Consider the following 27,656-nt stretch of genomic DNA (forward strand, 5'->3'; position numbering starts at 1 on the left):
ACCCCTCTATTTCTTTATCTTCTAGTGTGGCCATGGAATCTGTGACAATGCCCCAACAGATTCCTACCAAGGTCACCAAAACTAAACTTTCAAAATCAAAGACAAAGAAAACCACCTCTGTTGTTTCTCAAAAGACAACAGTTGTAACACCTACCATTAACCCTGAGGGGAGTGAACAGGGTGTGAGTGGTGAGGGGAGGGGTGAACATCAAAGAAACCCCCAGGATAAGGAAGGAGAGAAAAGTGCTTCCCAAGCTAGCCAAGCCACAGTTTCTCAAAAAGCTGTGGTGGTTGAAAAGGTTACTAGCATATCCCTAGCTGCATCCTCCCAAAAGGATGTAACTATTGAAAATAGTTCCCAGCCAGGAACACACAAACGAGGGTGGGACACTAAAGCCAAACACTCACCAATGAAAGCCTTTATTAGAAGAAAGAGAGCTAGAACTCAATCTTCTACACAGGGTGCACACACTGCACAGATACATCCATCTGTATCTATGCCTTCTCAAACTCAGTTTGATGTGGCTCCAACAAATGTGGAGTCACAGCCCCATTCTCTCACAATTAACACACATCAATCACCACACACTTCCTTACCATCTCTAGATGTGGATATGTTATTCCCATCAATTCCTGATTCTCCCTCTTTACAACTCAAGGAGGAGTCCCACTCAAATACAGGTGATCATCATCTTTTAGATGATTTGTTGGATCACCCGCAAATTCTTTCAGATGTAATTGAAGGATCTGTGTCACCAAAACTCATATCAATCTACACAGATTTAACAGTTATATCACTTTAAATTTCTACTTCTTTTCCTTCTTCAACGGATATCACTCATCCGTTGACAAGTGGTTGTTCTTCAACGGATAAGCTTAACAGCAGTTATCCGTTGATACCATCAGTTTCACCTTCAACGGCTATTCCTCATCCGTTGATAGTCTCTACACACACAACTGAAACAATTCCAAGTGTAGAAGACTTGATTACTGTACAATCACTTCTAGGACTGAGGGAAGGGAGTGACAATTTGAGTGAGAGGCTGGGTTGCTCCCAGGCAAAAGGAGAGATTGAGAGCTCAAATATGCATGCTATTTCTTCCAGCATGGCAAAAGTAAGTGATAGGAGTACTACCTTAGTAGGTGAAGGTGAGGGAGTGAGTTGTGTGAGCCAGGGGGAGCCCCTGATGCAAGAACATAGAGAAAATGAGAGAAAAGCAGGTACAGCAGATATAAGGATGGATCCAGCCATTGCTAGTGAGTCAATGATTGTGAATGATGCTGAAAAGGAAAGACAATTTCAGCAACATTATAAAGCTGTAATTGATAACATTTCCTTGGATGCTGACACTTTTACTCATCCTGTTTCAGCCTATCAAGTATTGGCTACACAGGGCAATGTGGAGGCAGAAAAGACACTACATCTAGTACATACAACAGCATCTCTTCAAAGGGACAAAACCGCTATTAACAAGATGCCTTCAACAGCTAGTGAGTCATTTGAAGAATTTGGAGTAAATTCTGATGATGATGACTTTGTTTCTTCTGATGGAAGCATGAACTTAGGGGGAGATGAAGGCCCTAGTTCTATTCCAAATCTATCTGAATGGGCCTTCACAAAGGAGTCTACAACAGGGCAATTCAATATCTCCTTAGTCAAACAAATCAGTACTATCAAACAGGCCATTCAGAAAACTTCTCATGCTGGTACAAAGGCTATCCTTATAGCTCACTTGGACTCCCTCCATCTCATGAAGTTGCAGCAAGTAAGACAGAATCTGAGTGTGGATGAACTCAGAAAGGATATTGCTGACTTGAAATCCTACAATTCTGAAAAATTGGATTCAGTCATGCCCTTTGGTACAATGCAGGACATTTTGTTGAGATTGAAAAAGGAATCACATACTGAAAAGAGGCTGGCCAAATTGGAAGACAGAGTTCAAGTTATTGAAGATTCTGTGGCCACCATTCTTCACAACCAACAATCTCAAACAAATCTACTTATGCAGCTGGCAAAAGCACAGGGCTTGACCCCTCTCCTTGATGATAACAAAAAGGGGGAGAGTAAAAGGGAAGGGGAAGGAGAGCCATCTACAAAAATCCAAATATCTAAAGTGCTAGTTCCTGCCATCACTACTTCTCCAATCATTCAAATCAAAGGAAAGCCTGATGGAATTGATTTAATCCAGCTAGCAGCAGCTGAAATTCAAGTGAAAGAGCAAAGGAGGAGAATTGATGAAAGGATGCAACAGCTGTTTAGCTCAACACAAGATAAATCAATATCTGTGAAACATAGCACAAAGGTTGAACCAATCAATATAGAGCACAAGCCAGAAAGGAGAAATAAGGTTGGAGAGACTTCTTTCAAGAATCTAAAACCTATGGTTCTCAAGCCCAACACCAGATCCAGCAAGGACTCCACAAAGAACCCTCTAGACTTTGCTCAGATAAAAGAAGTGGACTTTCCTCTTCCAAAGCCTGATGAAGATAAAGTTTTGGGTACTAGCATCATAAAACACAAGGAGACCATGGATGAGGCAGTAAGGAGAAACATGGCTATTATCTTTAGAGAGGGAAAGAGCATATGTGTGATGCAAGGACATCCCAAATTCTCAATAGCCAAGAGGGAAGAAACCAAAAGGTTAAAGAAAGAAGCTGAAAAACTCAAGGCTGACAAAAGAGCACAAGCAAAGCTTGAACAAAAGCTAAAGTCAAGTCTAGTTGAAAATGAGAAAGGAATTGAAGTCAGAGGTGAAGACAAGATTGCAAACTTAGATGAGGTTTTTGGGAGTATATTTGGTGAAAGCATGGAGGAAAAAGAGGAATGGCAGAAGGGAAACAGAAGAAAAGCCAAGGCACATAGAAGGAGTGAAGGCAACACTGAAGAAACTAAATCTCTACCTTCCATACCTGAACCCTTTGTTGCTGATCCCACTATAAACATCCATGGTGAACCAATCATCCCAAAAGAGGAACCTATTGATTGGGACACCATCAATTTGCCTACCTTTTTAACCACTCTTCCACTACCAAAGAAACAGAAAAGAAAATCCAAATCTACACCTCCCCTAAACTCTAAGAAATTCACTCAAAAACATAAACCTAACCCTAAGCCACCCATTTCTAAAGATGATTATGTTCACATCTGTGACATAAAAGAAATTTCAGACATTGAACTCTATCTGGATGAGCTGGAGGATGTAAGGGGAATTGCTGCTTATAGACAGCTACCAGAGAGATTAGTGTTCAGATACAAAGGAGCTGGGGAAAGAACATGGCCTCTCTACAGGATTCTGAATGAAGGCTACTCTACCTTGATCAGAGTCTTTTCAGCCATACAAAAGGATTCTGGCTTTACCAGGACTGCCAAGACTGAAATTCTCAACAAGATTGCCAACATAAGGAAAACTTGGAGGGAGCCCAATGCTTTGCCCAGAACCTTACTCATTCAAGAAAGGGGAACTACAATTCACAAATCACCTCATTGGTTGATGGAATTCAGAGATGATAAAGGAGTCAGAAGATTTTTCAGACTTGAAGACCAACTCAAGATTGCCAGCAATGAAACTCTCAAAGAAATGCAATCTAAGTTGGATATCAGTGATGAAGATGAAGCTGAATTCTTCAGACAACTCCAACTCCAAATTGAGGAAAATGACAAAGGGCTAGGAAAGAAAACCAGGGATCAAAGAAGAAAAAGATGATTTGCTCAGGCTAGTGGAGCACCCTTGGAAACACTGTAAATCTTCAATTACCTTCTAGTACATACACTTTTGCAGCACTTTTAAATTTCTACTTAGTTTCAGTTCATATATTTGTTAAGTGTTTTGTTATCATCAAGTTAACCTTGAATTTATGTCTACAATTCTTATAGACATAAATAGGGGGAGATTGTTAGGAATATATGTGCATTAGTTTGATGATATGTTTAACAAAACACTTAAGTAGAAATCTAGTGTTTGTAGCCTCAACGGATAAGACCACTTTGGCTATCCGTTGATGGTGTAGCTTTACTTAGAAATAAGTCTAGTGTTGTAGCACATTTCAGTCTCTGAATTTGAGATATAATTCTTAAATGTTGAGGGAAATTATAAGTCATGTTGACTACTAAAGGATATGCAGATAGGAAGGCCAATTGTAAATATTTCATGTCTTGTAATTTTGTATAAATGAAATGGTGTCAACGGATAACTTAAAGACCTTCAACGGATGAGAAACAAAGCTTCAACGGATGTCTCTAAAGCTTCAACGGATAACATCCTTCAACGGATGAATGCATCAACGGATAGAGCTTCAACTGCTAACACATCAACAGATAAAGCCATCAACGGATGAAAGCTTCAACGGATGTTCTGTTAAATAGCAGTTGACAAGTGGTAGTTGTACCTACAAACAGAGGCACATGGGTTGACAGAGACAACTGAGATGTGGTAGCCTATTTCAGGAACATCAGAAAAAGCAGTCGTTCTACTCTAGTATAAAGAGGCAATAGTCAACAATGCACTAGAGTAAAATGGAGAAAAAACAAGTGGAGAACTTATTTTATTATTGTACTTTTTATCTTTGTCTTCACTTGTAAACTTGGTGTTATATAAACCAAGTAGCAGCTAGTAATTAGAATAGAATTTTTCCAGAGCTGTTTAGAAAAATCTTGAGAAAAATTATCTAGTTTGTACTAGGATGCAGCTGTGATCAACTTCTTGAATCACAGATTTTCTAAAATACCATCTCTGGTGGAACAACAAATCCACCAGAAAAGTTTTTAAGGTATGTTGTGTTCTGTACCTTTGTGCTTGAATATATATCTGTCTGTATTAGTTTAAAGCAATTCACACACTTGTTTATCTTAAACACACAGCCTTTGAAACTGCTCAAAACTTGAAAAAGTTTTGAGATTTACATTCAACCCCCCTTCTGTAAATCTCATTGTTAGTTCACTAGGGAGAATTCAATATCACCGGGTATATTATTTATACTATTTAAACTTAACTTTTCATATTCGAATATCACCAACAAGAAATATTTACATTATTATTTATGAATAAGATTTAATCAATGATATACTATTTATACTATTGGAACTTAATTTGGAATTATACACAATGGAAGTATAATTGTATAATCATTATTCAATATTTAATTATTTATATAAAATTTTAATAAAATTATATAAAATAAAAATATATAAATATTAATGAAGACCCGTTCATTGCACGGGCCGTAAGCTAGTAGTTATATAATTAATTTATCTCTTATTTTTTATATGTGGTCTTTCCGCGCAATTTACATGCATTGGAATTATCATTCTGTTGAACCTCGAAAATTGGGATTTTGGATTATTATTGTAATATCAAGTATTAATATATTTTTTTTTGAAAAAAAATGGTGAATGATACTATTTTTTTTATGATGGAACCGAAATCTTATCCATTTATTTATTAAATTATATGGATTGGATACGTATCGACCTCTAAAAAATTTAAATTTTGATAATATCTGAATTTGATAAAAGTAATTAAATTTGAATATAAATTTAAGTAATTTCGATTCAAATTGCCACCGCCTAGCTGGTTATGCAGGATCACCTTTGGCTTTTATGTTAGAGCAACTTTAGTGCAAACAACCAAAAATGTTGTTTGCTTCCTCCACCTCACCCAAAATATTAGTATTTTATGTTCTCTCTCATTCAACTCACTTCTAACAACATTTTACTCCAATCCTAAATAACATTCGCAACGTTGTTAGCATTTATGTACTTGATTATTTAATATAGTAAAGCAAAAAGATGCAGTAAAGGAGCCCTGTATGAATGGTGATTGAGTGAGTCAGCTGAGAATAAGATAATAAGTTTAAAACCCAAACAACCGTTGTTCACTTTGAACAACAAATTGTAATAACATTCTAAACAATCAATGACTCCAGTGCTAGATAATATTGCCACAGGCAAACAACCAGCAAAACAACGGCGTTGTTGTTGCTCTTAGGGTCAACTTTTTATCTAAATTTGATGGTGGATGAACATGAAAGTTAACGCAAATGGGTCATGGAATCCAGATGAAAAATCAACATTTTATCTGAGGTTCATACAGTTGGCATTAGAGTGGTACTTCTAATAACATGTTTTTACCTCTTTAACATAATATTCTAACGATGTAGCAGATTCAAAATAATATATTTTTGAGGTATCGGAGAAAACCTACTATGAAATATTGTTTATGAAATGATATAAATGAGCTATGAAGAAAGAGATTTCACGAATTAGAAGAAGAAGGATGCATTAACCGTACAGTGCTTCTTGTATAGCTTATACATGAAATAAAAACTAACAGGCAAGAAGAATGTGTTAATTGTACATGTTCGTAAACTAGGCAAGAAACCAACACCAAGTTTAATACATGTAAGAAATATGTGCACACCCCACACCATTTAATCTTGGATCAAATCATCCTTATACATATATATTTTATTTCTTTTTTTAACAATTTACAAAAGAAAATTTATAGCCCTATAAACCTATACTGTTTGTATCGCTTCCAGGCTATCGAGTGACTATGTAAATTATCACCATACAGTTGTGAAACCCTAATTATAATTTTACTTGTCATAATTGTGTAGATGGAGGATAACAATATCGATGAAGAATTGGGTGAACTAACTGAAATCATCAATCTTATCAATTCCAATAGTTCTAAAAAAAATCACAATATTTTCAAACATTCGACAATGGGGATCTTAGTGATAGAGGCAAGTTTAGACTTGTTAGAATAATATAAGATCCTTGAAAGAGTCATTTTCTAGCACCTTGAGGTTTTAGAGTAACTGGTTCATTGATATGGTATCAGAGCTCAGGCCGGCAGAAGACTCAGGTTCGATTCCTGCCACCCCCAACATTTCTCACAATTTATGAGGGACACGAAAGACAAATTTATAGCCCAAAGATGGGCGTCCGTGATCCACTCTTCGACAAGAATATCATTGATGTAGATGATTTTGTTTTTGTATGATACAAGATAAATTTTCCCGTGGTTCATGCTTTTACATGAGTATTACCAAATTGTAACTAAATAATATATTTTAAATCGGCGCTAATCGCTTCAACAATCAAAAGAAAGACCGGCAGAATGGGAAATAGATAAATCCATGTCTTTGGTATAAACATATTATTCTGACGAGAAACACTCTTATCTTCAAATAAGATGTGGTGCAATTCAGTCAAACAAAAAGTACACTAAAAGATAAAACAAATCTCCCGCGTGTCCAAATTTCACCGGTCCAAAATTCCCCCCTCCGCTTTTTATTTTCAATTTTTTTATATATTATTTAAATTATACATTTTGTTTTACTTTTAAGTGTTAAAAATTAATATCGCACATGTAGTACCTTGTATAAGTTTAAAAAATTAGATTCAATTTATAGAATTTAAATGGCTTAATTTCACAATATTAGATTCAGTTATTATAAATTTTAAAGTCATATATATCAGATATATAACTTTTATAAAATGTTAATATTTTTATTTATTTGTACCCTATAGTAACATAATTCGCATATGTTACAATGTGTAACATTTTTCCCTCCATGATAACATCATCAATACGCTACGATAACATCAAATATTTAGTGTTTTCATAGATTAAGTTGGCAATCGCTAATGTAACAAAAGTTATAACATTCCTTAAATTTTTTAAATCAAACCATTGCGATTGGTCATTAATGACGTAGTACTATGAAATTTAAAGTTGAATTTTTATTAATTTTCATGCTCAGGTGATTCATACATTATAAAGATTGTTAATTTTGAGATACAAAATTATTTGATCAATTAATTGGAAAAGAGCTTTAGATATCTGTATTTTGTTTGCTAATACATTAAATTTGCTTTTGGATTAAATAAGAGAATGTAATTTATGTTATGGGGTACTTAGAGATTTACTCTTGTGCCTTATAATACATTGTGCAAATTATATATATATATATATCTTGTTATGCTTGTTCGGTTGTTCACATGTGAAATTGTTATCATAATAAAAAGATTTGGATAAGGATAATTTGGTCTTATTTTTAAATAAGTATTTTAGGATGTGCACGTATCAGCTCGTTTAAAAAATTAATTGATGAATAGATGAGTTATGGGATAGAGGAGCCCATTTAAAGATATTGGACTTGAGTCTCTCCTCCCCGTCTAACCAGCCCATTCAAAGCTCGTATTCAACGGTTAGGCGGCCCATTCTAATTCATTTTCTAGTTTGTTCTTTTTTTTGTGAAGATCCTTCTCTGAAAATGACTATAAAATTTATGTGGGGTTCTCATGGCGCAAGTTTAGATTCGGTTCAAATTATTTATAGGAAAGTCAATTTTTGGTGGGCCGAATTTTGATAAAAACATTCATAATTTTATTTTGTTAAACCAACTATTTTCGGTATTATTTGAGTTAATATGACTTCTTGTTATGTAATATTGGTGTAATATATATAAAAAAATCGAGTCACTTTCCGGATGGTGTTGTAACCTAGTGGCTATGTGCATCGTGAAATTTGTAGATGTCGGTTTTAATAATCTTCTGTTTGTCGCTACTTCAAACTGCAAACGATGCGAATCTGCAAACCGAGCTATGCTGTAAAGTACTGTAGATAGAATGCATATCATTCACACAATTTCATATTATTGTTTTAAAAACTTCGGTGTGCAAAGTAAAAGTACACATGCAGGCCAAGTAGGTGCCATAGTTGTGATGAAGACGTATGAATTTAGTCAACAAATGACCGCTTAGCTAGCTAGCTGGTCCATGCAATAATGCTCATGCTCAATCTTTCATCACCCTTCCTTTTTCTTTTATGACTGATCTGCACTTTTAACCTTTATTCCTCCAGCATTACAGCAGGAGAAGAGACTTAATTATTCCCTAAACATGATGTTAATCAAATATAATCTACTTACTCGCAAAGGTCGGGTGCAGTTGTTGAACTCATGTCCTCCTTGGCGGATAAATAGAAAATATGAAAACTGTTAGAAACATTCTATTCATGTTTGCAAAACCAGCCTTCGGAAGTTCAAGAGTTCGACTCTGGTGTTTGCATGTATAATTAATTATTCCTTTTTCTTTTATGATTGAGCTGCAGTTTTAACCTCTATCCCTCCAGCATTACAGGAGAAGGGACTTGATTATTCCCTAAACATGATCTTAAGTTAATATAATGTAATTATTATCTGGCATTTTCATGTGCAAAGCACCAGTGTTAATAAAGAACAAGTACACTGCAGATTCAAGGCTACATATGCCAAACAATTTCAACTAATTTATGCCCAAGATTTGTTATATACAGTTGTGTTATTAGCAAGTTACACTGCATTTTCTTTTTTAATATTGAAATATCCCCTTTACAACATGCTAAATGTCATACTCAAATATTATTAAACCATCATAAAAATAATCATTTGATATGTATTGAAAAACAATGCATGATGGGGTGGGTACATAATAATAATAGTTGTGGGACAATGATTTGAGACAGCCCAATTTTTTGTGTGCCATAGACTTTTTATAGGAGAACCATTTTGTGTGATAAAATAGTAGAAACACTAGAACTAGTGATTCTTGCATCAAATTTTATTTGATGTCTATTAGCAATAGTATAGTTTTATCCTCTCAAAAATCTTTAGTTTCTTCTGATATGGAGTCCATAGATGGTCCTTTTTATTTGCACTCTTCTGATAGTCCAAATAGTCTTGTTGTATCCATACAACTCATGGGTGACAATTACAAGGAATGGTGTGCAGCAATGATGCTGGCACTTTCTGCTAAAAACAAGGTTGGATTTGTTGATGGAACCATCAAAAAGCCTAGTCCTGATGATGATCCTGTCGCATTTTCGGCCTGGAATCAAGCAGATCAGATGGTGTTGTCATGGTTAGTTAACTCACTTCATGAAGATTTTGTTCTTAGGAATGTTAATGCTAATTCTGCTGCTGAGCTATGGAAAGATCTTTCATATCGTTTTTCGCCAGATGAAGGGCTAAGGATTTTTAACCTTCAAAAGGCCCTTACAACTCTAAAACAGGGAAATGATACTGTGACAGTTTTTTATGGGAAACTTAAGGATATATGGTATTATTCAACTCTGTATCTGTCAAGTACTCCTTGTACTTGTGAATCTACTGAAAACTATTTTCGGATACAGAACTTAATGCAGTTTCTTATAGGTCTTAATGAGTCTTATGATACTCTTAGGAGGAAAATACTTTCTATGGATCCTCTTCCATCAATTGATGATGCATATTGTCTTGTTTTGAAAGAAGAAATTCAAAGAGGGCTTTCTGTTTTGACTGTTCCATCTGAACATAGAAATAGTTATGCTGCACTAGTCAAGAGCACACAAAGTTATGTATCAACACATAGCCTTATATCACCTGATAAATCCAGCCTCCATCTTCATTGTGGTTACTGCAAAGTTAACACTCACACCATTGACAAGTGTTACAAACTGCACGGTTATCCTCAAACGTTGGAGGACCTCTTCACGCCTAATGACAGAGCTATAGAGCTTCAACATTTCAGTCACGAGCATCCTTTGATTTTCTCTAAAAAGAGCAACAAGAAGATATGCTGTTCTGGCTGCAGATTACCGCTGTCTGGTGGTCCAACATATAGCTGTAACGAATGCAGTTTTGTCCTTCATTACTTGTGTGCAAAAGTACCACAAAAAATGCATGATGTAGCTCATAAAATACACCCCTTGACTCTCCTTCTCGATACCCCGAATTGCAATGGCAATTTTGTTTGTTGTGCTTGTGGTGGTGTTGGTAAAGGCTTTCATTATAATTGTGCAACTTGCCAATTTTCTATTGATGTGCATTGCGCTTTAATCCCAGAGGCCCTTAAGCACCATTCACACTCGCACCCTCTTAGCCTCAAACCCTCGACATCATCTAGCCAGTGTGCAGCATGTGGTGAACCTAATGAAGGGGTCTCTTTTGGTTGCTTGGATTGCAAGAAGAAGCGTAGTTTTGAGCTCCATGTCTATTGTGTGACTTTACCCATCAGCATCAAGCATAAAGGCCATGATCATTCACTCAGTCTACGCAGTTCATATGAACTGAATGAGGAGCAAAAGAGTCTTTCATGTACTATATGCAGCAAAAAGATTAACCAGAAGTTTTGGTATTATGGTTGTAATACTTGTAACAAAGTTGTTTCACATACTGAATGTGCAGCCTCAATGGTTCTATATGGTGGCCAAAATGGGGTGGAAAAGATTCCAATTCCTAATCGCATTCAGCTTATGAAACGAAACATATTGGCTGGGAGGATCGAAGACTGTGGCCAATGGTATCCCTAAAAGCCTATTCATTACATTAATGTTGGCTGTACTTGTAATTTTATTAATGTTTGTAATTGCTGATTGTTTTTACCATCAGACAAGTCAGGATTGCAGATTCTTTATAATGCAAAATGAGTGTTTTTCAGTTTTATAAAAAACAATCATTTTACAAATTTGTAATAAAGTTATGCTAGACTTCTTGTGAAGGCTTCATTCGCGTGTTTCATACTTGTATTTAAATTTCAGTAATATTCAGTTTCTCTGACAGTTGAGATGCACGAGGAAATAATATACGTACTCTGGCCTCTGTATGTCTGAGTTGGTTTGGTATAACTTCCTCTGAGATTCTCGTGTGTGCTGTTAGTTGTCTGGTTTTGACAAATGTTCTTGCATTCGGAAGTTTTGGACATCGTTGTAATTAGTTGATCATGGTTAGTGTTTCCGAGCACTGCTGACAATTGGGAAGCTTTGAGCATATCATGTAAGAAATGTTACAAGTAAACAAGTAACATACAGTTTGCTATTTTCCAAAGCACAAATTGATAATAACTCGAAGTCATATATGAGCAAGCAAGCACTAATTCAGGCAACTTTAAGCTACAATTGAATGCATAAAAAAACTTGGATGGTCAAGAGTGAGAACTTAAATTCATGATATTTGTACCCACCAGACTTAATTTGAACCCTCAATGTCTTGATCATAAACATGTTACAATGCATTTGGTGACTTGGTGGCATCATCTTTTCGGAAGGAAGATGAGGACATTACAACGATACGATACTGTGAACTTCCTAAACAAAGTGACAAGACTGTTCTTCATCGAATTTGTGCAAGTTAGGCCTCAGTTGTCAAGCAATAATCCAGAGGTATGCTGTCATATGTGTGTAGTGTAGTTAACTGGTTGCTGTCCAAGATGACATTTACTTTCATGTCTTTATCATGGCATAGCTTACGTTGGGGTCCTCATTCATCACCATGTTTGTACTGTGTAGCTTCAGTGCTATCCTCATGAACCACCCACTTCTAATCACTATCACTCATTGTTTATATTCTTTTAAAAACTTTAGCTTTAGCTTTAGCTTTATGTTTATGTTTATATTCTCCAAATGAGGTACTAACAATTTACAAGGTCTGTTACTTACACTGCAACTACACAACCAAAGAAAGATAAGTGATCGAGAAGGGTAAGGATAACGAGAAAGGAGATAAAATGGATACGGTGGCACCTCTAGCTCCAGTGACATCTGAAAGAATGGTTAGAAATGATTTGGAGGACTCTCTTCCAAAGCCTTGTAATGTCTCCCTTCCCTCTGCTTTCTCTCTAACCGACACACAAAACAAGTCGTTTCTCAACTCTTACAAACTTACATTCTAATTTTCAAACTGAGTTAGCTTAATAACACATAACACAATTTCCTTCTTTGTTGTAATATGTTACGATTTTACAGAGTTTGGTTCCCTAAAAACAACACATACTTGTATGATCAGCTAGTTCAAAAAGTTTCATGTATAGTTTCAGAGAGGTTTCTTGGCTAACTGTAAGCTTTATTCGAATTAGACTCATCTATTTTCTTTAGTTACTTGTAATTTATAATGTGATACAGATCTAGCAAGAGCACTTGTTGCAGCTGATGCAGATCATCCTGATGGAACACCAGGCCACAAGGCTAATGGGATGACTGTCCTTCAGCAGCATGTTGCTTTCTTTGATCGAAACAATGATGGAATTATCTATCCTTCTGAGACTTATGACGGTACTAATGTAGTTATAATAATTCTAATGGTTTTGGTTCATTGGGATGGAATGAATTGGTACACAACCAACACTGTGATTGCTCTCTCTTTAGTATGTGGATTGCTTACTATTCTTTGTGATTTCATCGAATTCACCAGGTTTGAGAGCAATCGGTCTCAATGTGTTTTTATCTCTGATATTGGCATTTTTTGTTAATCTAGGAGTAAGCTACGCAACTCTCCCTGTAAGTGAATTTCCTTCACTTGTGCATTTACAGTATGATCCTTGACCTTGTAAACGCGCTTTTTTGCTTATGGATTCTTGTATCTGTGGTTAAATCTGTATATGAGGCCTTAATCGCGCAGAAGAGTTCTTCAAGACAGTTTAAGTTTAAATGTCTGTGGATTGAGGGGTAAATTTTGTTGTAAAACATGCAAGGTTAATTCACATTATTGATATTACTGTTTATGTAGGGTTGGATTCCTTCTCCTCTACTTCCTATATACATAAAAAACATACACAGAGCCAAGCATGGGAGTGATAGTGGAACTTATGACACAGAGGGGAGGTACTAGAGCTTAAGGATAACGAGTTTGGAACATTAAAATCTTCTTCTTTTTCTTTGTTCTTTGGTAAGTCAAGGACTTAAGCTTTCAATGTATCTTATTTTCGTTTACATTGTGTATTGTTCCAGGTTTGTGCCAGTGAATCTTGAGAACATGTTCAGCAAATATGCTTCTGTCCCTGACAAGATGACACTGGGAGATCTGTGGTACATGACTGAGGGAAATCGAGTTTCTTTTGATGTTGTAGGCTGGTTTGTTTTGTTACTCAACTTGGATTTCAATTCCTTTTTAGGCTTATTACATTTATTTTGATAAATCTGCCTATAAACTTCTGATTGATTAACTTATATATCCAGTTATTACGCTGAAATAGCTAAAATTTGTGTGCATATCAAACACAGGATTCTAAATAAGGCTGAGTGGGGATTAGTTTACATGATTGCAAAAGATGAGGATGGCTTTGTTACCAAGGAAACAGCGAGACGCGTATTTGATGGCAGTTTATTTGAATACTTGGAAAACAGAAACAGAACAGGAACCAAGGAGGATTGAAACAAATTCTTGTCAAATGGATTTCAGTAAAACAGTGCAGTGCGCGGGTGTTGTGTATCTAAATAAGTGTTAGTGTTTCAGTTCTAATAAAGCAAACGCTGAGTTTCAGATGTCGCAAAATGCATGCATCTAATAATTGCTTTACAATTAAGTGATACATAAAATTTGTCTAGACAGGCACAGTATTGCAGGATTGTTGTGTACCTAATTTTTTTGTTCCTTCAGTTAGGATTGTTATTGTATCTGAGATAGTTGGTTTAGACATTCTGCTATTACTGCTGAAATAATAGTTAGCACCTATCAGTACAAGAAACATGAAGTTCAAAGGAAAAGGAGGGAAGGACTTGACAAATAAAGTTCATGAGGATTGAAGAAAAACAGTTGCAGTCAATACAGGATTGATATCGTTTTTAGGATGTGTAGTACAAAGAATTAGGAAGCTTACATGTTCTTGTTCCGCTTGGGAACCCTTGAATGCTGCTCCCCTGGTCTTCAAGAATGCCCCAGATGCCGTATTCACTCAAAGATGTCAACCGCAACTTACCTCCCCTATACCACACACTAGTATTTGGGAGTAGGGGCGAAAATAATAGATTGGTCGCCCATACTCATGTTTGTCCAAGTAACAGACTGAGGGTCAATAATATCAAAAATCCAACCATTTTTACCATCATTTAAAGGATTGCAGTCAGTGCCAAGATGCACAGTGCATTTTCAGTTGTCATCTCCGATCCACCTTGCATCGAGTTCCAGGCACATACTTTCCGATGTACTTATGTACATTCTTCAGGCACAACTTCAAATTCTCGAATGTTGTTTAGCTCGGCATTCATTCTCCAACTCTAACAATGAGTTTTAGCGTGATCTATAGCCCGTACCTTGCTCTCTGACTCGATATGTTCCATTTTGCAGCTTCAGATGTGAAGAGGCACAAGGTTGCTAAAAAACAGAATAAAACTTGCCATTCTGCCCTCAGATATCAAGAAGATTATGACATAAAAAAAGATCACTTGAGAATGTTTATTTTTTCTCTTCGCTAATTTAAAAAATTACAACTTTTTTTTTCATAGAGTAGATGACTAGACGTTCATTCAAGAACAGTCGATTACAAAATTTCCGATATGAAATTCAACACTCACAATGAAAATGATCCTGATCATTTGATGCTACTTTTCTATAAAAACGTTTAGAAGTTACAACTCCCGGAAACTAGATTTAGTAAACATACAGGTACATATAAATATTTGCAGATTCTAAGTTTCAGTTTCTATTTATTTCAAATTGTACAGCATATATCTACATCATTAATTTTCATCTACAATTTTAGGTATATGTTTATTAAAATTAAAAATATTCCACAAAATAACCTAAATTAGACTAACCACAAACATGAACACTGTCAAAACCAGCTTCAAAACAACCAAGTCAGAAACAATCAATACATGCCCAGACCAGTGTTAAAATATTTCTGAGTCTGACAAGATACCAACAGCAAATGAACATTAAAGCAAATATAAAACTTTATCGTTAAAGCAAATATAAAACTTGATAGTTTAAGCAAAGTATATTCCCATATATAGGCCAGGGCTTCCAGAACCTCGGACATCAATCTGATAAGTCTAACAAACTGACATGGATACAAAAATTTCAAAAGAACAAGAAAACGGGGGATACAGTTTAACCTAGCCAAATTGTCCATAACCAATTCATGAAGATAAACTAAAGCACTCTAGACAATAGCATTAGCAGCACTGGCAATCCTAGGCCACAAATCAGCACACTCCTTCCCGATCGGACCAGTAATAGCAGACCCTGAAACAAGCAATAAACAAATTAGATACACAACTTGTTAAATAGATTTCATTTCCAGAGGTACACTTATTTCAGCTTACCTTTCATCTCTCCCTTTGGATTGACAATGACACCAGCATTATCTACAAATAAGTAAAACCCTTGGTTAAAAACTAGCTCAAGTCGACGAGACATCATTCCACACAATTAACAAAACACTTTGAATAAATACATTAGACCACTGGCTATAAGAACAAGCCAGAATATTTTGGATTAAGGAGCTCATAGTCTTCACTTATCATCAAATTAGAGACCCATGTAGCAGAAGGAAATCAAATGGTTCACCAATATAATGATGTGTATCTAAAACATTACATAACAAATGTGGGGTCTAAATGGAGCAGATGTGAGCACTATATGCATCAGGACATCTGTAACGATAGACACTAACAATTTTCCAGATTAGTAACGGTATCAACTATAAATAAAGAGTGGACACATGACTTAAATCTGGATAGCTTTTTCTCAAAATAATAAAATAATAATTGAACGCAAAATCCACAAAGGTCACAACACTGTATCGATCATCTTCGCCTAATATACTGCATGTAACAAATCATTACAGAGCTTCACCAAAAAACTTCATAAGGATAGCAACAATGAAATCAGAATCAGCTCATATAAAATTTTTAAGAGAAGCTGAAAGCTTTTGGTACCAAATCGGGAAAACCTAGAAATACCATGTACTAAAACATATAACTAATCGCATACAGAACACATTTTCAATGACCAAAGAGAAATTCTTGTCACAACTCTGTCAGTATCAAGAATAACACAACATTTCCGTAGAAATTTCACATAACAGAATAGGAGGATGAGAGGGTGCTGGAAACCTAAATCGGATTAAATTACAGGGTGTTTATTGTTTAGTAAAGATCCAGGCCTACCCAACAAAAAGTAAACCGAATAACGAAGACGAACAATCCAAAACTCTAAGCCCATAGAGAATTGTACAAGCAGATAAAATCCTAGCGTATACATCAAAACCAATGATAGATATCCCAGTCCGGACAGGGGTGACATACGACTTGTCACCCGAAATAGGGATCAAACTGGAATTTGATATAGCTGGGTATGGGAGGTGCAGAGAAACCATAATTAAACTATTCTTAGCACCACATCACCAGCAACATCAACTACCAAATAATACAATCATTCTATCACTACACAAGTCTAAGTCATCCTAACACAACACAGTACAAAAGGGTGAAAACGCAAACCTTCAAAGTACATAAAAACACCATCCTTTCGGCGCCAAGGCTTACGTTGCCTAACAATGACAGCAGGCATAACCTTCTTACGAAGATCCGGCTTACCCTTCTTAACAGTAGCCATAACCATATCACCAACACAAGCTGAAGGCAACCTGTTCAACCTACCCTTAATACCCTTCACCGAAATGATATACAGATTCTTGGCTCCAGTATTATCAGCACAATTCACCGTAGCTGCCACTGGCAAACCCAGTGACATCCTAAACTTGTTTCCTGCTGACCCTCCTCTCCCTATTTCACCACATCAACAACATATACCCACAAATTAACAACAAATTTAACATATAAACACACAAATTAACAACATATACACACAATTTAACAACATATCCACACAATTTAAAAACATATACACACATATTAACAATACAGTTAAACCTCGATAAATGAATACCCTTGGGACCACCGAAATATATATTGTCTCTATAATTTTGGGACTGAAAAAAAAAACATTTGGCGAGATTATTCGTTTATCGAATATTCATTTATCGAGGTTCTACTGTATCTTTTAATAATCACAAATCAATAACAAACATAAGCATATACACAAACACAAAGAGATAGATACAAATTTTTAGAAAATTATTAACAAATGTAGCATTTTAAGTACAATAATCAAAATTATAATAGATTAAACATGTAATATCAACGCAAATAAACAATAATTATCTAGATTATAGATACAATTAGAACAATTAAACGACTAAATATGTATGGATACATGTAAAATGAAGATTGAAGATGTAGAATAGAGAGATGAACTGACCTCGCTTCGACATTTTGGTGGCTGATGAGAGAAACTAGGGTTTTGAATTGGGGGAGTGTGTATTTATATAGAGAAGTTAAATGGGTCTAGGGTTTCTGAGAGACTTGGGCTTTAGTATTGTGCGATTGGTTTTTTATTTTTCCGGCCCAATCTGAAAATTACCCAAATTACTCATTCCTTCGGAATATAAACTCCCTTTAACTTTTTACGCTTATTTTAAACTGAATAAAAAATATAGCTTTATAAAATATTTTTTAATTTTCTTTTTATAAATAAAAATATATACATTAAATTTTAATTCAAGAAAAATAAATTAAAAAAATGTAGAGTTATGATTTTTATACATCTTAAAATATTCGTAAAAAATCGAAGAAATTTGTAACGGAGGGAACGCGGAGTGCTATTTTAAGAGGGTGCTTTCGGGAACGCGGGGTGGTGCCATATTTTGACTCGGACGTTCAAGAATATTGTATGTTTTATTTTCATTAACAAATTACGAGTTGTTTTCTTGGCCGCCTAAAATGTAGCAACTTTTTTGGTTTCTAAAATGTTTATTGTTGTTGAGTTGCAACCCAAATTAAACTTAAAATCAGTTTTAAAAAAATAAAAATAAAGTTAAATTTCAGGTTGCAAAATCTTGAAAAGTGTATTTCTGAACATAAAACATTTTTGAAAATTATTTATATCAACTCAAATTTTGTATAAAAAATTGTGTATGTTTAATAAAATCCAAGTAAACTCGGGGAAAAATGACAAAAATAACCGATTTTTTTTAAAAAATAACAAAAATAATTATTCTGAAAAAATGACCAATTTTACCGGATTGAATACACCACTATTAGTTGGTATCCCAATTTGCATAAGATACTTCTAGCTGATTATTTCATATATAGGACTCCACCACCAAGAGTTGGATATTTATCAGCTAAAATTGATCAACTTTTCAATAATTGATAATTTTTATTAATTTTATATAAAAATAGAATAAATTTGTCCCCACCCTAATTTTGAAGTGGTTATTAGTACTAATAACCATGTTAATCAATGTATCCTTTAAATAACAGCCGAATAAATTTTGTACAACTGGGGTAGCTAAAGTGATTAGAGAACAGAAAATCCATGATACCCGAGCTACAAGGGATCAGAGTTGCTCCAATCTCCGGAGAAATTTGCAAGGCAAACATATGAACAATGAGGGGCTACTAAATGTCGATCGATCCAACTATGAAAAAATATGTAAAAAGAAGCGGTAGCCGACAACACAAAAGACAATGATAGACAAAATATAAATTTATCTGGGAAAGAAAAGTGAGCAACTCAAATAAAAGTTTATACAACGGACACAAGTATAACCGTGGATCTTCACAACAATATATCATTCATATAATCCGACATACTACGGCACCTAATTCAAAGTTTGTCGCACTTGTACTGATGATTAACTAAGGGGGAGAGTAGTCCACCAGAGTCTAGCTTTGCCCCCAGTGTATAGAGATTTTTCTAAGAGCTGGATCAAGTTCCTGGACAACAAACAATCTTTCCAGTGTCAACTGTGAATTGTTCAAGAGCTGGATCTATTTCCTGGAACGCAAATGAGCTTATAAGGAAAAGTAAATGACAAGCACATATATATATACATAAAATTTTAAACATATTAAAGCTCAAATCGAATGAGGATGTACTTGTAAGTCATCTGAATTTATTGATTGGATGGCATGCCTATCTATTTTAATGCAGCTGAATGATTTTGCAAATGAATCATGATTAGAGAATCACGCCTAGACTAAAGTTTTAAACAAATCAACCTAAATTCTTTAAGAACCCAAATTGACATCCATTGGCTCACATCTTAAACAATATTAACTCCTACGCTATCAGCGGTTTTGTATGAATCAAAAGGCCGCCTTCACTGTATGTTAATCAGGGAATAGGAGCTGGTAATGGTCGAGACCATGATATTAAAGCGAATTCACAAGTAGAGTATGTTCCACAAACAGATAAATGTAGCAACACAAGCCAAAGATAGTTGATGATTCCAGTAGAGCTTTGTATACTACTCACTAGTACTCAACTTGGTGCGAAACTTTTCCTATCTTTCCTTATTCAGGCTCACAGCACAAATGAGATATTATCAAAGAAAAACAGCAAATATCCTACTATTCATTTTATACCCTGTTCTTAATACCCCCATTTTCTTTCTTTTGATGTTACTTGAAAAAAATGCAGTAGACCACAGTCGCCATACTTTTTTAAATAAATCGCATTTATTAAAGTAACGCTTGAAAAGATAGTATGATAAACTTTCCATAATTTTGACTTCTTGAATTATACAGGTATTTTTCAAAAAGAACATAGTAGATGGGCAAGTTTTATGATAACTATGAAACAAAGACTAGTTTCTACAAGAGAATTACCAAACGTAGTAGTACGATATAGGGGCAACTTTGAGACAAGTATACGTCAATGTCATATAAGAATACAGTATTTTTTAAATTCTTTCAAATTTTAAGTACTTTTAATGTTAAAGTCTATAAAAATCGTGGGAATCTGCTATCATGCAAAACTACAGATTTATGTTGTCATGCTGTGAACAAGATACTGAGAAGACAAGACATACTCTTCCGATGCTTATGCTGTCTGCATAATTTGCTTCCACAATTACACTTGAATGCCTTTACGGGATGACTAGTATCACCAAAGTCAATGCCATAGTCCTGTAGTGCAGTTTATACAACATTAGTCATATATGCAGCTTACCAAATATATTATACTATTCAGATGATTTAGATTGGAAAAACCCACTCAAACAGATTTAAACTTCATATTAAAACAATCAATAAATGATTCACTTACCCAAGTTAATTCTTCATAAGCAGTAACTTCCCTTGTTGTGAAAAATGCAAGCTGCAATTAAGGAACACGACCACAAATCTGAGCCTCGGAGTTTCTACAGATGCAACCAAACTGAAATAGGATAATAAAACAAAAGGAATAAGGTCAAAGCTTATTGTTCTTACGTGGTAATAGTGATGATCCGGTGTTTCAATTTCAACTGGAATCTCTACCATGTTAGCATCGCAGCACCTAGTCAATAGATTTGTCGATGTCAAAGTCTATATAAATTTTTAAAAAGAATTGAGAAGTTGAAACTTAAAAATAAAAACATTATTTTAGTTACTGCAGCGTCCATAACATGTACACATAATGTATTAGATTCATTGAAAAGCATAGACAAGCTGAAACGTGTATCTAACCGACTAAGTTACCCGAACTCTTCAATTTTGCCCTCATACCCGTGTCCATCGGACATGACATGGGTGTGGATATGGGATCTGAGTCCGATCCTTCATATGGAAACCGGACTCTTTGACCTTAAGAAATCTAGTTCAAAATGATTTAAAGGGTCTCACAACAATTTAATTCTCTTATTGCCAGGGAGGGATGTCTATAGATTACCATTTTCATGTTATACTTTTGATTTATGTTATAAAATATGACATAAACAATTATGTATATGTTTGATTTATGTGTTCGAAGACACGACTTTACAAATTTAATGTATAAAAAGTAGGTTTAATTTTGCTCATGTGAAGGTTATATGCCGAATCCCCGCACCCGGGTCCGATTTTGGATCAACATCACTTTTTAAAAACTAAGAGTTTGACACTTGGATCCGCACCCGTATCCGACACCCGTACCCGAGTCCGGATAACTTAGCTTACCGATTGTATAGATAAAGAGAGAGGTTAAAAAATATCAAAACAACACTACTCTTTTTTAAAAAAAAATACAAATCCTTGCTTTATAAAAGATATAGACAAAGGAAATCCTTGACAGATATAATTCACCTAATTGTTTCCAACCTGATTCAACCAGATAGAGAACACATGTAGTGTGTCTTCACGCAGACAATTTTCATAAATCATACTCCACTAAAGTTTCCAGTGGTTTATCAAGTTCGTGATGTGTACACAGAGAAATTTGCATTTGGGAAACTTGTATGCGCACCTATCAACTTAAAACTAATATGAAATTTAGTTTCATAACTTTCATTAGGAAATTACAGTATTGTGGTTCGGTGTATATTAAGTTTCATACTTAATTCATACCCCATTATCAGGAGGGAAAACATAAAATTAACAAAAACAGCAATTTTCATTATCAGGATGGCCCTCCCATATAGACTTATCTCCCAACTACCACGAGGTGATATTTTCTTCGGTAAATACCAAAAGATGATTTTGCCAACCTTGACATAAAAAGTAATTTACCAAATCAACTATGTGAACATATTATATAGTATCACGTTTAAACATCTTTTCAGACAATTGTAAAGAAAAAACTATCCTCATCTGGTCTATAGCTATGTATTTGGGAGGTTAAACCTTGTAAGTTGATAACTAGGCATGGGAAAACAAAGCATGCAACTATGAGACTGCAAAAATGTCATAAGAATTGCTTAATTCCAACAAAAGAGTACCTGTGATTGATAAACCTTGCTATATTGCCATAAGATGTTGCATCCAAACATAGGGCTTCTTCATCCTTCAAGACACCCTCTGAACCCCAGTCTGCATCTAATAAGACAGGGTATGTATGCTTCTCGCCAGCACATTGCTTGTTACGGTCATATAGTTCCGTATTGGTTACGATCTCCCCCACATATTCACATATGAATGCACCTTTAGGCAAATTTTCAAGTGTTCTCAGGCCCCACCCTTTTGCTCCAGGAGTCATAAAAACCTGAAACATTATACAACTATTTAGTTATACAGTCTGTGATTAATTATTAGTTATACAGTCTGTGATAATTCCTCATCCTAAAATATAAAAGGACATAACAGCAGAGATAAAGCCTCAAGTAAAAATAAATCAGCCTTTAGATGAAACTATGGCAGCATATCATTATCGAGTATCCAGCAAGTAAATTTGACCTGTAAATTCGCGGTTATGCCTCGCTGAACAACACGATTTCCACACCCTTTACTGCAACCACATTTATACCAGCACTCTTTTATAAATTTTCTCACTACATGACCATTGCACGTCCCTGAAACTCTACTATCCTCAGACCGTAGAAGTGGGCAATCTTTACAATAAAAGAGATTTGGACTAAGATTTTGATTCATCAGCATACATTTCTCAAGAAAGTCCTCTTTTAGTAAGCCTCCTGGCATGTAAGCAAACAGGCCCCCAGTTTCACCTGTACAAGCACAGGGGATTTCCCTTGACATACAATCCCCAACACAACCTGAACAGCAATTTTCATCTGATATCCGAGAAAGAAGAAACTTAACATAGGCATTTCGATAAGTTACATTCTTGGGGATGTAGTTAAAGGAAGGCCGGCCCTCATTGCTAATTTCATTCACCATGGAAATTTTACGTGATTCCTCTCCTTTAGTAATGTCTTCAAGATAAAACAAGGCATTCATCACTCTGTTCAAACCAACCAAACTTTTTGAAATCTCAAACCTTGGTATACTGGGTTGGCCCTGAAAAAGATTTTGAAATTTGGTTGATCCATTAGAGAAGTTTAGAGTACTGTTAAGTTTTAGCTTTTTATGCAATCTGCTATCCGCAACAACTAGTTGTTTCGATATTTCAGTTTCATCAACGGTTGGTGATACTTTTTCAGGGTTTACTGGATCATCACTAACAGAGACAGTGCCCAACTTCAGGAAGCATTCACAAACATCCTGCATCACCTTCATAGAGAAAGCAGGATCCGTTATTTTATATAATTTAAGGCATTTCTCCTCCATTGCCTTCAGAACAGCATCAAGGCTTTCAACACGAACATCAGGTGAGTTACATATCAGAGAAATCTTAACCTCTCCCCCGGAAGATGAAGCAAGTTCAAAGTGGGATGGTGTATTAGTCTCCCTTTTCTTTGCATGTAATTGCTCTAAATCCCCGGTGTCATTTAAATTTGATGAATCAGCTTTACCTGACAGTGGGAGAGGAGTTGCACAGAGAAAAGTTACTGTCAGAATGTCTATTTCAATGTTGATAAATTGATATGCATTTGATGAGAAAGTATTATTATGTATTGGCATAAAAACAGTGCATTTATTAAAACAAATGTTAAAATTAGAATGAATCAAGAAAATATTTATTTAACGTGTTGCAAGGTAGAGAAGGCACAAGTGATGGCAATTGTAAAATATAGTTTGCCTTCTAATTCTTGGATTATATTTATGTTTGAACCCGCAATATCTTGCTAAGAACTACAAAATAAAATTATTAAATCCATGACAATCACAACTCTTGATGTTCAGTTTGCTTTTTAAGTATGTACTACGAACAACTACTAGTGAGTTCAATTTAGATATAAGTTATGAATGCTCGCTATAGAGTTTAAAAAGAATACAAGAATGAACACTAAGCTTAAATGGAATTACTTAGATGATGTTAAGCATCACATAATTAATTTTATTTATAAACCGATCGTGCTTCATTACGTTTCAACTTTAATTTGATATTCTTTTATGGTTAAGGGTACTATGTTATCGCCAGTGGGTTATAGATTTATTACTTTATTAACTTAAACATTGCTTAAATGACAATGCCCCGCCTAGGACCATAAAGTTTGTTGCTCAACAGTGAGGCAGGGACTAGGGTTTGGCGAAATGGCAAATCTATTGACAAAAGTTGAATATGCATAATACTTTTTGTAGAAGTGCGGAGGTAAGAAGAGATAAAGAAACCTGGACAGGTGATAGCAAGAGGAGGATCATATGATGGCATTTCATCGCCAATCGATCCTCCTATCTCATTAACTGTGCTGTCCCCACCCTTAGGCTCAACAGAATAATCCTCTTCTTGATAGACCAGCTTTCTCTTTCTATGACAAAATGCAGATGTCTCTCCATCATAGTCTGGAAGCTTCTCTTGCAATGGTGTACTCGATTCAGTTACTGCAGGTGATATTACTAGAGCCATCTCTGGACAACCTGTGAAGTCATTCACAGGCGCAAATGGCTGATCCTTTTGACTCCTCAGACTATATTTTTTCCCTTGTGGTTTACACTCTTCAGGTTTCCCTTGTGAAGGCTCTTTCTTTCTTAAATTTTCAAACTGCAGGAAGAAAAAAAACTATTTTGAGATAACTCAAGTATCAAGGGAAAAATTCATAAAGAGAAGGCAGACTGAGTCTGTAAAGAAAGAAATCACAAGTCTCTGAACTGCAGGGTTGTGAAAAATTCAGATGAAGAAATAATGATTACACAAGTACAAGTGAACTCCACTGCAAATATCATATTCAATCTTGGTAAATATCGCATAGAACATGCACCTCATCATTTTGACCATCAAAAAATGCATTTGCAAGAACTCTGTAGTTCTCATCTTCAATGTACGACCAGTTGTTGTCGTACAAATCCAAGAGATTCTTCAACACAGGAACCACTGTTCGTTCAGCAATGCCATATCTTTTCATTGCCTTGCAAGCCTTCGCTGCTCTAGGGTTCGGTGCCATAAAAGATATATAGAAATCCCGCAGCAACTCAATTGCACAATCAAGGCTCCTTACTTTCAGTAAAAACTAGAAAGCTTAGCATAACAATACTACCTGCACAATGTACTTCCAATTGGAATCATTTAATCCAATAAAACTTTCAGAAGAGAATCATGCAGCACTAGTAAGTAAACAAGACACTCAGAAGTCAGTAGCCATGTGTTTTTAGTCATACGTCGATGTCAAGATAAGACTAAAATGCATTCTCTGTAACATCTTGCAAATATGTATTTATCATATATGTAAATATATGGCAGTTACTAGGTTTTAGTTACAAAAATATACAAGTAAACACGTTATCAGAAAGTGTTAGCCATGTAAAAATGACTTAGACCTTTGTGACTTGAACAATTATTCTAAAACATTGTTTCAAATTATAAATAATATAGTATATATTATCAAATAACTTACACTATGTATCCTCAAGTTTAGGTTGGTAGAAGAAACAAAACAAAATTTTCAAACGTAAAACTGTTGGATACCATGGAACTATTTCACAAAGTTCGTAATATACTACAAAACAGAGTGAGAATACTACATAAGCATAAGGCACGCAGGCTCCCATACTTAACTAATATGCTCTATTTATGTAATTCTCCTTGAGCCTATTGTAAAACTGTGATAGTCAGTGCGATAGTCAGAGTAAGTAATTATGGTTGTTGCACCATGTAACAATTAACATCCGCAACTTTAAAGTAGCAATAGCATGTACAAGATACAACTGTTACATAACATCAAGTCTAGGACTAAAGCGCACGATTTTCTTTCACATTGCAGTATTAACTCAAAAACAATTAATCACTAACAAAGCTTTAAGAAACTTCGATATGGCACTTCAATAGCAAATTATAGTTTAGGACAACTGCAAAAAAACACAACCACCACCCATAAAAATAAATCAACTTTGCAAATTAACCTGTAAAATTAGTACAATCAGTTCTAAATCGAGATTGCTGATGGCCCTTACCGAGAAAAAATCTCGAAAAGCCAAAACACTAACCCGCTTCAATAACACAAAAATTGCATGCAAGTGTATACCAGTCCATTACAAAACATTGACAAAACACAAAACATGAATACATTGTATTAACATCAATACAAAACACCAAATAAAAAAAGATCAAATTTTTCGGGAAAAACCCATATAATTACAAGACAAAAACTAAAAAACCCAACTGAAAATCTTTCACAAGAAGCTCAAAAACCCCATAAAAACACACAAAAAAACATAGATATGGCTAACATGCAAAAATGTCAGAGAGGCTTAAAACCCTAAAACACAAAAAGGGTTTGATTAAACAAGTATTGGGTCAAGATCAATACATTAATTTCATACAAATGAAAGAACAAGACAATGATAATGCTTATTACAAGTTAAAAACTTTTTTACATGCTTAAAGATTAAACTTACAGTAAAGATAGAAACTTGATCAAGGGTAAAAAGATGAAAAGTTAAAAGTAGAAGATGAGATTTGTGTGTGTATATATATGAGAATTGTATGTATAGTTCCATACCTGACTGAACCCTGGCTATGCTACTGTTAAAAGTTAAAACCCTTTCGTCTTCGTTAGAATAAATAAATTCATCGGTCTCGATAAAATAATAATCTCAATAAAATTATATTTTTTCTGGATCACAACATATATAGGGTTATTTTAATTTTTGATATAATAGTAAATTTATTAAAATAATATTTTTTCTTAGTTTCAATCGTACTCTTCTATATAGATTTAACTGTATGAGTCTTTGTTTTTATTTAAGGCCTTTGCACAAATTTGGAAAAATAATATTCTTTCATTAAAAGTAAAAATATTCTTTCACAAATTTTTAATCATTTCTTCTATTAATCAAATATATATTATTTCTTTTCTAAATATAATAGAATCACGATAAATAAATATTCGATAAACGAATAATCTCGTCAAATAAATAATTTTTTATGATACCACTGTAATAGAGACATTATATTTTTTTTAATCTCGATAAATGAATAATAATATTATTGTCGAAGATATAAAAGAAAACCGAATCTCTTGATATAAAGTCTTTGATAACATATTTCATGCTCTCAAA

General features: G+C 34.8%; 4 protein-coding genes across 6 annotated transcripts; 2 read left to right on the forward strand and 2 right to left on the reverse strand.

Moving 5' to 3' along the window:
• Nucleotides 1-9,508: 9,508 nt before the first annotated feature.
• Nucleotides 9,509-11,603, forward strand: LOC141659348 (uncharacterized). Its single transcript, XM_074466162.1, has one exon. The coding sequence runs from the start codon at nucleotides 9,615-9,617 to the stop codon at nucleotides 11,334-11,336; it is 1,722 nt and encodes a 573-aa protein (XP_074322263.1). The 5' UTR covers nucleotides 9,509-9,614; the 3' UTR covers nucleotides 11,337-11,603.
• A 609-nt stretch (nucleotides 11,604-12,212) lies between these two features.
• Nucleotides 12,213-14,414, forward strand: LOC141659349 (peroxygenase-like). Its single transcript, XM_074466163.1, has 6 exons — nucleotides 12,213-12,611; nucleotides 12,924-13,073; nucleotides 13,213-13,298; nucleotides 13,528-13,622; nucleotides 13,749-13,871; nucleotides 14,022-14,414. Exons 1-6 carry the CDS (start codon nucleotides 12,530-12,532, stop codon nucleotides 14,170-14,172), a joined length of 687 nt encoding a protein of 228 aa, XP_074322264.1. The 5' UTR covers nucleotides 12,213-12,529; the 3' UTR covers nucleotides 14,173-14,414.
• Nucleotides 14,415-15,684: 1,270 nt separating this feature from the next.
• Nucleotides 15,685-18,199, reverse strand: LOC141659350 (large ribosomal subunit protein uL14). Its single transcript, XM_074466164.1, has 4 exons — nucleotides 18,064-18,199; nucleotides 17,244-17,528; nucleotides 16,065-16,106; nucleotides 15,685-15,984 (listed from the first exon to the last, which is right to left on the reverse strand). Exons 1-4 carry the CDS (start codon nucleotides 18,074-18,076, stop codon nucleotides 15,902-15,904), a joined length of 423 nt encoding a protein of 140 aa, XP_074322265.1. The 5' UTR covers nucleotides 18,077-18,199; the 3' UTR covers nucleotides 15,685-15,901.
• A 1,139-nt stretch (nucleotides 18,200-19,338) lies between these two features.
• Nucleotides 19,339-27,182, reverse strand: LOC141659347 (putative inactive histone-lysine N-methyltransferase SUVR2). Of its 3 annotated transcripts, none has more exons than XM_074466161.1 (9): nucleotides 27,098-27,182; nucleotides 25,361-25,636; nucleotides 24,774-25,143; nucleotides 22,998-24,013; nucleotides 22,544-22,806; nucleotides 21,081-21,147; nucleotides 20,917-20,967; nucleotides 20,681-20,777; nucleotides 19,339-19,644 (listed from the first exon to the last, which is right to left on the reverse strand). In XM_074466161.1, exons 2-9 carry the CDS (start codon nucleotides 25,541-25,543, stop codon nucleotides 19,625-19,627), a joined length of 2,067 nt encoding a protein of 688 aa, XP_074322262.1. In that variant the 5' UTR covers nucleotides 25,544-25,636; nucleotides 27,098-27,182; the 3' UTR covers nucleotides 19,339-19,624. The 3 variants fall into 3 exon arrangements, 2 of the variants coding, with proteins under 2 accessions (XP_074322262.1, XP_074322261.1); XM_074466160.1 differs by lacking the exon at nucleotides 27,098-27,182 and adding an exon at nucleotides 26,994-27,092; XR_012549726.1 differs by lacking the exons at nucleotides 21,081-21,147; nucleotides 27,098-27,182 and adding an exon at nucleotides 26,994-27,092 and having other exon boundaries at nucleotides 20,917-21,027.
• Nucleotides 27,183-27,656: the final 474 nt, after the last annotated feature.

This window comes from Apium graveolens, chromosome 5, assembly GCF_009905375.1.
Source record: "Apium graveolens cultivar Ventura chromosome 5, ASM990537v1, whole genome shotgun sequence".
Taxonomy (NCBI): Eukaryota; Viridiplantae; Streptophyta; class Magnoliopsida; order Apiales; family Apiaceae; genus Apium; species Apium graveolens.

What these genes read in the sequence shown, in the direction of transcription:
- LOC141659350 (XM_074466164.1), bottom strand. An exon ending in TGTTTTTATGTACTTTGAAG is followed by an intron (nt 16,107 to 17,243) that starts GTTTGCGTTTTC and finishes ACTTATTTGTAG; the next exon opens with ATAATGCTGGTGTCATTGTC. An exon ending in TCCAAAGGGAGAGATGAAAG is followed by an intron (nt 15,985 to 16,064) that starts GTAAGCTGAAAT and finishes TGCTTGTTTCAG; the next exon opens with GGTCTGCTATTACTGGTCCG.
- LOC141659347 (XM_074466161.1), bottom strand. Translation starts at nt 25,543, where the DNA reads ATGGCACCGAACCCTAGAGCAGCGAAGGCTTGCAAGGCAATGAAAAGA. An exon ending in CGGATCATCACTATTACCAC is followed by an intron (nt 20,968 to 21,080) that starts GTAAGAACAATA and finishes CCTTAATTGCAG; the next exon opens with CTTGCATTTTTCACAACAAG. An exon ending in ACAGCATAAGCATCGGAAGA is followed by an intron (nt 19,645 to 20,680) that starts GTATGTCTTGTC and finishes TTTGCGTTCCAG; the next exon opens with GAAATAGATCCAGCTCTTGA.
- LOC141659349 (XM_074466163.1), top strand. Translation starts at nt 12,530, where the DNA reads ATGGATACGGTGGCACCTCTAGCTCCAGTGACATCTGAAAGAATGGTT. An exon ending in TCCTTCTGAGACTTATGACG is followed by an intron (nt 13,074 to 13,212) that starts GTACTAATGTAG and finishes CGAATTCACCAG; the next exon opens with GTTTGAGAGCAATCGGTCTC. An exon ending in TCTTTTGATGTTGTAGGCTG is followed by an intron (nt 13,872 to 14,021) that starts GTTTGTTTTGTT and finishes TATCAAACACAG; the next exon opens with GATTCTAAATAAGGCTGAGT.
- LOC141659348 (XM_074466162.1), top strand. Translation starts at nt 9,615, where the DNA reads ATGTCTATTAGCAATAGTATAGTTTTATCCTCTCAAAAATCTTTAGTT.